At 40.2% G+C, this 12,876-nt stretch overlaps 1 protein-coding gene across 1 annotated transcript; it reads right to left on the bottom strand.

The window, feature by feature from the left end:
• Positions 1–310: 310 nt before the first annotated feature.
• On the bottom strand, positions 311–6,038 carry adamts1 (ADAM metallopeptidase with thrombospondin type 1 motif, 1). The gene is made up of 8 exons (XM_058381141.1): positions 5,103–6,038; positions 4,170–4,510; positions 3,919–4,051; positions 3,350–3,807; positions 3,076–3,262; positions 2,806–2,984; positions 2,512–2,687; positions 311–2,419 (listed from the first exon to the last, which is right to left on the bottom strand). The coding sequence occupies exons 1-8, from the start codon at positions 5,713–5,715 to the stop codon at positions 1,714–1,716; spliced, it is 2,793 nt and encodes a 930-aa protein (XP_058237124.1). The 5' UTR covers positions 5,716–6,038; the 3' UTR covers positions 311–1,713.
• Positions 6,039–12,876: the final 6,838 nt, after the last annotated feature.

The following is a 12,876-nucleotide window of genomic DNA, read 5'->3' as shown; positions in this document are numbered from 1 at the left end:
ATCATGTTTTTTTTTTGCAGATTTTGCTCAACATATTCCCATCAGTTCCATACTTTTCTACAGATAAATAATCAACACCATGGTGGTGTGATGTGGCAGATTCTTTATAAAGTATTATTTTTCTACCATAATTTGTAATGTAATTTGCTAGACAAAAATGATTAAGACAACAAAACACACTTTGTTGTGTACCCAGAAAGCACACAATCCTCTGTCCTTAAGACTCTTCCATGGAGGAAAATGAACTGAGATTTACTGACACCTGAGACTCCTTTCTTAAATATTAAACAAACATCTCTTTACAGAAAGCTTCATATCAACAATTATACACTTTTCTTTATTAAACAGCATTTTTTAACAATCCAGATATTATTATGAATTATAATTATTTTCCTACAACAGGATGCACTGTTTTCAATTTTCAATTTTTTAAAAGAAAGACATCATTTTTTAATCTATTCATAGATACAGTACATCCGTGTTGTGGAGCAAACTGCTTTCTTTGGATTAAAGCACCAGCCTAATAAATATAATTAATCTAACAGATCCAAATGTGTCATTAGTCAAATCTGTTGTTCTATGTAAGTCTTTAGAAACTTCCAGAACAAAGTCTGTCCTTGTGATTCCCCTCCAAACCCCTTTTAAGTCCAGAATAACACACACACACATACAGACACAAATGATTTCGGTTCACAAGTCAATGTGATACTTTATTCATAAACCTAAGACCATATATAATACTGTATAAATACTCCAATATAATCTACATCCTTCTGTTATTTCAATAATAATAACAAATAAAAATACAACAACAATAATAATAAAAAAAAGCCACAAGATTACATTTACCAGGCTGTACAAAAATAAATAATGTTTGGATATTCTGTACAAAAAAGATGACACCTTCTCGGAAGGCACGAGAGACTTACTTATGAAGTAGTAGCAGGAGAGAAGTCCCTCACCCTCCATATATGCCTTCTCACATACACACACACACACACACACACACTCCGATACAGAAATCATGTTCTTTGGCATTTCTCCAGTCTATCTTTGTTAACTAATGATGGGGTATGCTTTGAAAACTTGCAAATACATCAACCTGTATACTATCTGTGTAGCTATATTTATAAATACATACATAAAACCTGCTGTGTATTATAGCAGCGTGTGTGTCTTTGTGATCTGAGATGTTGAATGGGTTTCAACAAGGGTCTAGTATGGTCTCACTTACTGAATCACTGGTTCTCCCTGTCTTAGCCAAATACTAATAGATTCCATTATATTCACATCTAATTACCCACTGTTTATTTTATAGATGCTCTCATATATATTTTACACTCATATAGCAACTATCTGTCCAGTCCAGCTCAGACAGACAGTAATACATACACTAGAGTTCTTTTTGGTACAGTCATTCACTCTAAAAACACACTCACACTTAATGACCGATATGTGTGTCATTAGCAGCCGAGGTGTCCTTATAGTTTTTTTTTATACTCTTCCTCTATCCTAGCTTTTCAGACAGGTACACAGTGTGCCAGCTTTGTGTCCTGCACCCAGTGTTGGAGGAGTGGGAGCTGTAGTGCTGGTTCAAGGTTAATTGCAGTCACCGTCATAGGGGACCCTTTGGATCCTAAACCTGCATTGCTCTGCTTCAGACCATGAATAGCAGAAATTACAGTCAGCTATTGCCTTTAGTCCTAGCCAGTCTTAACAGGCACTCTGGATGCATATGTCTAGCAAGGGTCGTGGTTTAATTTTCGCTTGACAGCTGTCATGGGGAAAAACATGGCCGTCGTGACCTATACAGTACAGTGGACGTTTCCGGAAACCTCGGCCACATGTCTTAGAACAGGGTGACCACTCTCCCACCACCCAGGATGGGCAGGCTTGTGTGGTACAGGAGCGAGTGGAAGAAGGACGCAGCTCTTCTGGACAATCTTGTGATGGTCGACCCTGGGCATCTAGACAGAGCACATCCCTCTTCTGTGTACCCTCACCGCAGGTCTGTGAGCAGGGTCCCCATTCACGTAGTGTCCACTCTGCACCTCTGATGGCATTGATGGAACGTCGGTTTGTGGAAGCAGGACGGGGGGCAAAGTAGCTGTACTTGAGACGGGGCCGAGGGGAGTTGCCTACAGATAGCACCTGCACGATCAGTGGCTCTGGAAGAGGGGCGAAGCTACGGAGGCGCTCAAGAGAGGCTGAGGATCCGCTGTAGCGCAGAAGTGCCCCTTTAAGAAAGATGTCAGTCTCCAAAGTTGTAAGCTTGTAGTCACCATTTAGTAGGTAGGTGCCATCTTGCCGACGAACAGCTAGGTAGCTGTTGTCATGTCTTCGGCCAGCAGTGGATCTCTGCTTGACATCGAGGTGTGTGGCACCAGCAGGGATTGTCACAACATCCTGATATCCAGGTCTGAATGCAGAAAACATAGAGGTCAGATTCCAAGCTTGAGATTTGGTAGGTAAACAAGGCAACTACTAAATACTTTATAAGTATTTGCTTACCTTGCATACTCCAAAGATCCAGACACCTTCTTGCAAGTGGAGCCGTCCCCTCCACAAACACCACATTTATCAAACTGTTTATCTGAGCCAATCACGCGGTCACATCCAGCTTTAACGCACTGTCCTTGGACACAAACAGAGGTGGAGTCGGGGGTGCATGGAGTTCCATCCTCCACCTGAGGGCAGCAGAGAGTCAGGTATTATGTCTTGTTTCTGAATTTAATTTCAATCAGGAATTATTTTACAAACATAATAACTGTATAATTGTATTATCTGCTAAGCTTTCTTACATACCTTTGGCTTGAGGATAAAGAAGTAGCCTGTTCCCTTTGCTCTGCAAACCAGCTTACAGCGGTCCTTGGGTGATACGCCAGCATACTTCGGTACCCATTCAACACCCTCACTTGAGCCAAATGTCACATGGGTGGAAATGTCATTGTGGGCCAGACACTGCTCTTCACGGAAAGTTAAACCTGGACAAAGGATCAAAAGGTAATGTAAACTACAGACCCAAACACACAAATTAGGATTGGTCAAGTCACATTCTTGAATTCCATCTCTCACCATTGCTGTCAGGGCAGTCTTCTGTATTGCAGGATCGGTACTGAACTCTTTTACCCTCACAGTATTTGCCTCCGTTCCTGGGCATAGGGTTGTCACATTCCCTAAAAGAGTACTGTACACCACCACCACAGGTACGTGAGCACTCGCCCCAAGGTCCCCAAGTTCCCCATCCACCATTGACTGGGATCTGTGAACACCAGAGGCAGAAACTGTTAGACATCTAACATCTAGACGTCTAGATTCTAATGTAAACAATGCACCAAATGGTCCTTACCTGATAATTGGCTGCTTCTTTGCTGCTCAAACACTGGCCTGCCATACAGTAGCTGTCATGGCCACATGGAGTTCCATCAGCCCATGGAAAGTTTTTGGTTTGGCACACAAGTAGACCATTTGTTGTAGTGACAGTGCACCAGAGAGCTGCACAGGTTGTGCTCAGGTCAGGGCAGTGCAGTGACTCCTCGCCAAAAGTGAGACGGCACTGATGGTCAGCATTGTACACTGAACCTGGCAGGGCTTGTGGTAATTGCTGAGGCTTCTGTGGCTTGTCAAGCAGACACTGACCATGGCCATTATCCAGGAAAGCTGTTATCATCAGGGCGCTGCATGGAGACCAGGGGTGCAACTGGTTCAGGTTGGAAAGCGTAGATGCCATCATGTGGGCACCCCAGTTGTCACCATTGATATTAGCACACTGCTTCGCATCATCATGGGGCATGTTGAACACATGACCTAAAGGACGGTGAAATCAGCTATATAAGATTTTGAATGTTTTATAATATCATTTTGTACCTTTTTGTTGCCATTGTTGCATGTGCAGAACAATTTATGAAGACATCCTACCTAGCTCATGTGCAACAGTGAAAGCTGCCTGCAGTCCATCGTCCTCAATGATGGAGCAACTTCGCTCTGGATCACACACTGTGCCAACATCAGCCATTCCTAATGTGTCACAAGAGTGAGCACCACAGAGATCCTAAAGAAGGAAGATTGAGAAATATGTAACCAAGCCATTCAATCTCATTTAAGTCACATATTTCTGATTTATAAGTTTGCATGTATATATTTATTTTTACTATAGTTTGAATTCTTACTTGTCTGGTGAACAGGATGGCGGTGTCATAATGTTCCGGGTGACGATCGCTGGGAGGGTTGTGCTGTTTTTGCCACTGGCAGAAGTTCCTCAAGGTGAGGGCAGCATTAGTGGAAACGTCTGGTCCCTGCTCTTCGTCATATATCACCATAAGTTTCACCACAGAAAGTGTAATAGAGTTATGAATAGTTGGGTGGCGATAAAGATGAGAAGCTACTGCCATTATGGTTAGCAGGTAAGGCTTCAGTCCAGCTCCATGGAATTCTGCCATTGACTGATCTGCCACAATCATGATTTCCATGTATCGTGGGGTGGACACAAAACGCCGGGCCCGGTGGTGTGCTGAAACAAGGACAAGATATGGATATTAGTCATTAAATAGACACTGTTTATGTGACTGATAAATTACGTTTTTCATTTTATCCCCAGAACTTTAATTTCATAAAGATACATAGTAGGTTATTGGTATGTAATTTGCAGAATTGTTTCTGAATCAAGGGAAGCAGACTTATGACTCCCCTTCAGTTAAACTTACGTAATAAGTTACATTGACGTCTTTAACAGAAATTTACGCCATCCGCAGTCGTCCCGGGGGAAATGTCTGCGGAAGCTGACCTGCGCAACACGCGCTATCAGGAGGCGAGTTTCCACGTTTCACCAGCTCAGACCCTCCCGCCTTCTTCCACTCCCTCCTACGCAATCACTGAGCTTTACCCACCCTCCCCTTTTCTCTCCCTCTTTTAGTTAACCCTAACTTCACTTGCAGTATGCTGGCTTCAATCCCTTAACCGCCTAACTACTTGTATTTTATTTATGCGTCACTGGCAGGTCGTTAGAGGATGTTTTAGTTAGAAGTAAGCTGTGTATTCATATTATACAGCCTATTAAATGTTAGTGGGAACAATATTTGCATTTTGAAAGATGTTATGCCTACCTTGGGACTCATCTGGAGTTGAAGCGAGCTCTTTATCTGGTTTCGTCCTCTGGTGCTCAGGGACTTTCTCCTCGTCTTCCCTGACCCCGCACTTGGACCCACCGGCCTCGCCGTGGAACCGCCTATTTCTCCGGCGAATGATGTGCATGTCCTCGCTTGAAAAACTGCTTTCCCCGGTGGCATTCGCGGGCTGAATGAAATACTCTTCATCACCATAGTTGAACCCACCCCTCAGTCCATGGCAGACGTTAAGAGCGACCGCAGAGTTCTTCTCTCCGTTCACCGTTCCTGTGTAAAAGCAGCGCGCTTCCCCCGAGCTGTCAAAACCCCGCTGGCCCTCCGGTTTCCCCACCACATGGAATACAAACCCAGGCGCCAGGAAAGTCTGATCCGGCTCCAACTCCAACACCATCTGTTTCCCAAAGATGTCCAAGCGATAGAAAAGCTTTTGTGATTCTTTCTCCTGAGCCTCTGAACTTAGAGGCGATTCCTTTTTGCTCTTGTAGGAGTCGAGCTGAACTGGTACCAGGGTAGTTTCCTCCCATGCGCTCTGCGCCGCGTTAGCGCACAGAGCAGCGATTAAACTCAGCGCAACACGCACAAAAAACATCATAATCCTTCACAAAAGTGCGTTCAGGTTTTCAAGAAATACGTTCAATTTTTTGTTCTGCAAAAAAGTCCAGGTGCGTAGGTCACGTATACTGAATTTCACAGAAACTTCTTACCTATTAAAGCTTATCTGAATAAAAAAAAATCCAGTGCAAACTCTATTTGAGTACCAACGTAAAAAAAAAATAAATATAGCAATTTTCGCTGCCGGTGAGTTTTAAAACTAAATTGCAGATTAGTTCTTATGCAGCCTTTCAGAGCAAAGATACTTTTCTCCCGCACGTAATCAGCTGTCTGGCTTGGGACAGTTTCTCTCCCTGTCTCTCCTTTTCTCTTAGGCTCGAGCAGAACCCGGCTGGATATATATGCCACCACCAGGACCACCCCTTTCCTGGAGCCCTTTTGATCTGGCGGCTACGAAATCTCGTGCGCAACCCAACGCAGCAGAGGCCTGGCGCTCGGCCACAATAATTAATCACAGTAGAGTAGGACGATGCTGCCCTAGAACACTCTTCCACTTCCCACACACTCCCCCCAAACTTTTTTGCGCATTCAGCCTCTGGGATCCGAGCTTTTTTATATTTTGTACTATATAACTTTTTGTACACTAAGCTATTTGTTGTAAGATATTTAAAAAAAAAAGCATATTTCACAACACTTCACATTTTGTACAGGGCAGTAAATGAAAACCGGATTAAGTTAAATAGGGATTGGCAGGACAGTGACGGCAGGCAGCTGAGCCAGTTCTGTCTTTCCCCAAAACGTGCAGACTGCCCGGAGGAACACTGGGGTCGGCAGTTTAGACGGCGAGAACACAGCTGTTAAGGTGGAATCGTTTTGTTGAACTGTGCTAATGAGCTGCTCTGTCTACGGTTTCTCCTTCTCCTCCTCCACTACCTTCTCCACCTCGTCCTGCGTGCTGTAGCAGCTGAAACCCCCTTCCCAAATCATATATCGGCTAATTCAGAAACAATTAAGCTGAGATAAACTGCCTCATCTTCATGTTTTTAGAAAACAGCTTGTTTTTTACGCAATACTTGAGTTAAGTAAATAAATGTTGTCTGTTTGGCGATTGGGAAGTGACGGCATTGGATGGGGAAAAACAATTGGATAAGCAAGAACAAACTGTCTTAAAAGCAGCATATAAATTTAGATAGCCCTCAAAGGTGTCGAAATGGGCTGAGTGTTATTCACTGCAGGAACACACCGTGCCTTAAACCTCACAGGGAATCACACCTCACTCTTCTCTTCCATCTGATGAAAGTTATATGAGAGAAGTGTATTAACCTTTAACACACCAAACCTATAAACACAAGCACTCGGGTGTTCTGCACGTGCACTCCAAAGTAAACTGCCCCTTTGCTCATGTAGAGGAAAGAGGAAAGCGTTTCTGGGAGTCAAGTAATCATATAAACTATACGCTAAACTGTACGTGTGTGTGTGTGTGTGTGTGCGTGTGTGTGTGTGTGTTTGAAAGCCCCTAACAGCTGTCCCTGTATTGCTCAACAGCTTTGAGGATACCTGGACCACCTTAAATGCAACAGGTCTGTAGAATTTGTCTTCTATTATTATAGAACTGGCCACCAGATGGCACTAAGCAATCATGCAATAATGTGTGCTATCAAGGACGTCCTATTGGGGCCCTTGTTAAAAAAACAAACGTATTAAGGTTAGATATTAACAACTATGGGCATATTTAAAAATATTACATGTTAAAGATAAATGTTCTAAAATTAAATTATAAAACGGTTCCTATATATAAAACACGATTATTATAACTTTTACTTTTCCCATTTCTCTTTCAAGGCTTCTTCCAGGGTCCTAGGACATTTATGGGCTCTTAGGTTCCTAAAAGGACTCTGTGTGTAACTGTTGTTGATATATGGCACTAGATTACTGTCCAGAATATTGAGTTTAAAACTCAGCATTGCCAAGTCGCATTTGCTGGGCCCTTGTGCAAGGCTCTAAATGTTTAACTGCTCAGTATCCTGTCTAACTGTAAATCCCTTTGGATACAAGTGTCAGGCAAATTAAGAAAATACATCATTTGCTGTATAGTAATTATATGTAAACACTCACTAGTTGGACTACATTTAAGGGTTCTACCTCAAGAGACAAATAATTTTTAGACATTTAACATTTATTTCTACTGCTACATTTACACATGCAGCAATTTTTATCAAGGTAAGTTGCCAGTCCCTGATCTATCTATCTAAGTGAAACATTCTAGAGATTTGGTCATTTGTATATAACATTTTGCAGTTTATATCTATATTATGGATCACATGTGCTCTACTTTTTTCATTGGCAGTCGCTGTTAAACTAGTTTAAAAAGTTTTTCTCAAATTTGTTGTGTCGCTGGACATGCCCATATCTATTCAGCGATGGTCATTGTCACGCTTGTTGGCAGAAATTGCCAGCTCTCACTGATAATGAATGATCTTTGTGACCAGGTGCTGTATGTGTGAATGTAGCATAACAATGTAGAATTTGTTATAATGGACATGTTGTGATACACACAGACCAGTGTCCTTATAAAAGTCAGCCAATGCTCCCATTTTAGATTGCTCAAGTAATTCATAATATAATAATTACATATTCAATTTTTTTATTATTATTTTAATAATTATTTCAATATTTAATTATTTTCATTAAATTTTCCAGTTTTCCTGTCTGCACTGGGGCCACAGTCACAGCTACTCAGTATCAGAGCTCCAGAAGATGGCACTACCTCTTCACATATTTTTCTCTTGTGTTTCACTGTGGTCACTCTTCCATGTGTAGTGTTTGGCAAAAAACACCATGTTTAATTTGTGTGCTTAAATTTGTGTAGGAAGAAATAATGCTGGCAATGCATTGAGAGTCACTGAATACACCCATTTTATGAACAGGAAAAAGTTTATTCCTGTTCAGTATTTAAACAACACTTAGAAGAAAACCCAACAGCACTTTTCCACAGAAGCGTTCTAACCTTGAAAGCAGGTAGAGCTGAATGTAGCACTTGTAGTAGAACTGTCATTAAGCTGCAACGCCTTTTACATTACGCTAACGATTATCCAGAGGACTTACAATTATCTCATTTATACAACCGACTGCAATTGAAGGTTAAGGGCCTTGCTCAGGGGCAGCTTGGTCAGCTCATGGGATTTGAACTCACACCCTTCCGATTAGTAGTCCAGCACCACTGAGCTGCCACTTCCCTTTAAGGGCCTTAGTTTAGGTCAGTGCTTACATTTTCAATAACAATTAATCATTGTAAGTAAGTTACAATTAAAACAGAGTAAAATCCAAGCATAAGCATACAACTGAGGGTTAAGGGTCTTGTTCAAGATCCCAGCAGTGGTTCTCTTTGATCCCAACATCAATTAACATTGTATTGAAATTTATGGTTTTAAAGCAGAAGCATAGGTTTAGTATTCACTTCTCCCATTTACATCTGGCAGATACCATTATCCACAGGGTCTTACATTTATCTCATGCATACAACTGAGCAGATGAGGGTCTCACTTATGGGCCCAGTAGTGGCAGAGCTGAGATTTGAACTAAAGAACTTCTGAACAGTAGCCTTACATCTTAACCACTGCCCTACCCACAGCATAGCCCAGTCTGGGAGTGTCTACAGGGTGACGTTTGGACATTTTACATACATTCCAGTAAATATATCTATACACCGATAAAGGCATAACATTATGACCACCTGCCTAATATTATATGGGTCCCCCTTTTGCTGCCAAAACAGCCCTGACCTGTCCTGCACTGTGTATTCTGACACCTTTCTATCAGAACCAGCATTAACTTCTTCAGCAATTTGAGCAACAGTAGCTCGTCTGTTGGATCGGATCACATGGGCCAGCCTTCACTCCCCATGTGCATCAATGAGCCTTGGCCGCCCATGACCCTGTCGCTGGTTCACCACTGTTCCTTCCTTGGACCACATTTGATAGATACTGACCACTGCAGACCGGGAACACCCCACAAGAGCTGCAGTTTTGGAGATGCTCTGATCCAGTGGTCTAGCCATCACAATTTCTTCCTTGTCAAACTCGCTCAAATCCTTATGCTTGTCCATTTTTCCTGCTTCTAACATCAACTTTGAGGACAAAAAGTTCTCTTGCTGCTTAATATATCCCACCCACTAACAGATGATAATGAGAAGATCATCAGTGTTATTCACTTCACCTGTCACTGCTCATAATGTTATGGCAGATTGGTGTATAGTAAAATAAGCACAGTGATATTATTAATTCTTTTTATATGTATCCTTCCTGATACAGTTTTCAACAATAGCTCTGTATGCTACATACATTTTGGACTATTTCTGTCAATTATAACCTTACTGTTTAAATCATAGCTGTAGGTCAGATGGTGTATGTTTCCATTGAATGGTGTGAATATTGTACTATTTAGATGATATAGAAACACACAACACAACTTAAATTCTAAACAAAAAAACATGGATATTTTAGGGGAATTTTACATCGTCAAATTAGTTCTGGGCCAGGTCAATGATGCAAGGTACCTCATAGTGATTTGTCATTTTTGTTTAAACATGTCTGTGTTTGATCTGAGGTGTAACAAACTACGAGTACAGACTATGCTGGAGTTTTCTAGAACAAAATACCTGAAATGAAATTATCCAAATTTCTTAGAAAGTAGATTTGTCCTCATTATTCACATAAACTAAATGTTGTTGATGCATATTTTTCCATTTATTATAAATTGTCCAATTTTACAACTATTACAAGTAACAGACAGACCTGCTGTGCCATCCAGATGTATTGGCACCCTATAAAATCAGCACTACTACATACAATAATTAAAAATTTCCATTCACTCAAAAGGAGAAACTGTTTATCTTGGTAACAAAAACCATTCTCATTAAAACTAAAAAAGATTATTGTGCTTTTCAGATTTTATCAGTTAAACACCACTTTTGTGAGAGCAGAAGACAGAATATGGCACCTGAACTTCGGCTGATGTCATTAGTACTACAGTTGGCACCTGCATTTTGGTTATACACACCATCAGCCTCAACAAAAAGAAGAAACAAGAGGGACTGTTTACAGGTAAAATCACCTGATACTGCACTGTAAAATACGGATGTGGATCAGTGATGCTTATGGCTGGGAAGTCAGTGTCTCATTGAAGATATTTCAACCCAAAACATGGTTAACTCTGACTGGAGGTACAGGCTTGGGCAAAGAGAGCTTATGGGCTCATCACAGACACAAATCAACACAGAAATCGGTAAAGAAACAAACAAAATCTACACGGCTCTTCTCTGTGTCTGAATGTCATGCTGTCGGAAAGTCAATATGCAGAAAAATATAAAATGTTCATTGTTTAAATGTGTGGTCCAGGAATGTCTGCAGGTGTCCATTAAGATGAGTTCTGCTGTTATTGTCTCCTGGACAGACATAAAATTTTATTTTTTAACTGTTTCTTTGGTAGAAAAGCATTTAAAAAATCTAAATGAAACAGTACAATGTATGTTTGAGCTCTGCACTCAATCACTGCTGCACTCAATCACTGCATGTGTCATTCTTTATAGGAATATATACAGATACCCAGTATATCTGCTGAGCATAGCAGAATAGGAGAAGAATAAAACACCATAGAAATGGATTTACTCTTTATTGTACTTCAGTTGTCTCAGCTGGCTTAAATTGTGTGAAATGTGGATGTAATTATAGACACATAAATAGTTATAAATTCCAGCTGGCCGAGTTCAACAGGGGCGTCTACATCCAGAGCATATTTTTTTTGTTGTTGTTGAATGGATTGGAATGAAACTGACTGATGTTGACCAGCAAAGTAAGAAAATACTTAAGTTATGAGACTTTGTCACATCACATTGATTTGATAGAAGAAAATAACTGGTATTGTCTTTTTCAAAAATATATACTCTCTATTGCATTCTTACATTGTGCAACATCATACAAATGTGATTCTTTATAGAATATGATTGTGCAAGGTAAAGGGAATTTTGGAAAGCCAAGAAAGAACAAAATGAAACATATAGATTTTATATACATATTCTGGAGAGGACTTGAAAACAAACAACGAAAACATTCTTAAAAAAAAAGAAAGAAAAAGAAATACTCTGCTTAGTCATATATTCATATTCCTAGTCAAATACAAAAAACAAAACAATAAATAAATTCATCAAGTTTTTTTTTACATACCAGTTACACACACAATAAATTATGATTTCAGTGCTGTGTTTTTGTCATTCAGCAAAGGCATTTTCCAAGGACGATGATCAGACAGTACTGCATATATATATATATATAAAAAACAGAGTAAAACCCTAAAGTTTGAAGTCAGCTGAAGTTTTAGCTTGAGTGGACAAGCGTCTGGCAAGACAAGAATTTCGAAACAATTTCACTTTGTCTTCTTAATATAAATGCATTCGAAACCATAAAATCAACAATATCATGAAGTACATGTTACATGCTAACAATATGCAGTGATCTTTTTTAAGTATTCACCACTTAACTGTGCTATTGTCAGACAAACTCAACAAGATTACACATTAACAACATGATTTTCTTTAACCTTTGAATAATAAACATAAAATTCAAGGCTAAAGGAATACAAAGGCACCATCAGGTTTAAAACCCTAATCTCTCAGTTACAAGGCAAAGCATGTTTACGCTGTAAAACTGTTGCACATCAGTTTCACTTAAAAACGACCAAGCAAATTGTTAGCTTAGTTTCAGTTATTGTCTACTTTTTTTTTCTGAATTATCGCTATTTTAACTTTGTAGGTTTAAATCATGGGTATTGGTTAGCTTTTTGCAGCATCTATGTTTTGGTGTTAGTGTAGTATGCTCTAAAGATAATTGGCTAATATTCACTATTAAATCTGTGTGTATTTCTGTCAGCCAGTATGAAGAGAAAAGAATGCTAATGTTAGTATTCTTCTTTTAGTCTCCATGATTGTTTTCATGAAGACTTAATGAACAGATATTATATTCAGAAACTTAAACACAGACAGGTGACAAAGTAAAGGACAAAGCGACTCTGTGATGTAGCTGGATTTGCTAGCAGGGCTTGTGTCCACTGCAAATCCACACAAAAGCTTTTTAGTCAAGCGGCCTGTTCCTAGGACCTGTCAACTCTTCCACAGGACATGAAATCTCACTGAATGGTTTAAAATATA

This window comes from Hemibagrus wyckioides, linkage group LG26 (genome assembly GCF_019097595.1).
Source record: "Hemibagrus wyckioides isolate EC202008001 linkage group LG26, SWU_Hwy_1.0, whole genome shotgun sequence".
NCBI lineage: Eukaryota > Metazoa > Chordata > Actinopteri > Siluriformes > Bagridae > Hemibagrus > Hemibagrus wyckioides.
The sequence above is the reverse complement of the archived record's forward strand: the minus strand, read 5'-3'. Positions and strand labels throughout refer to the sequence as shown.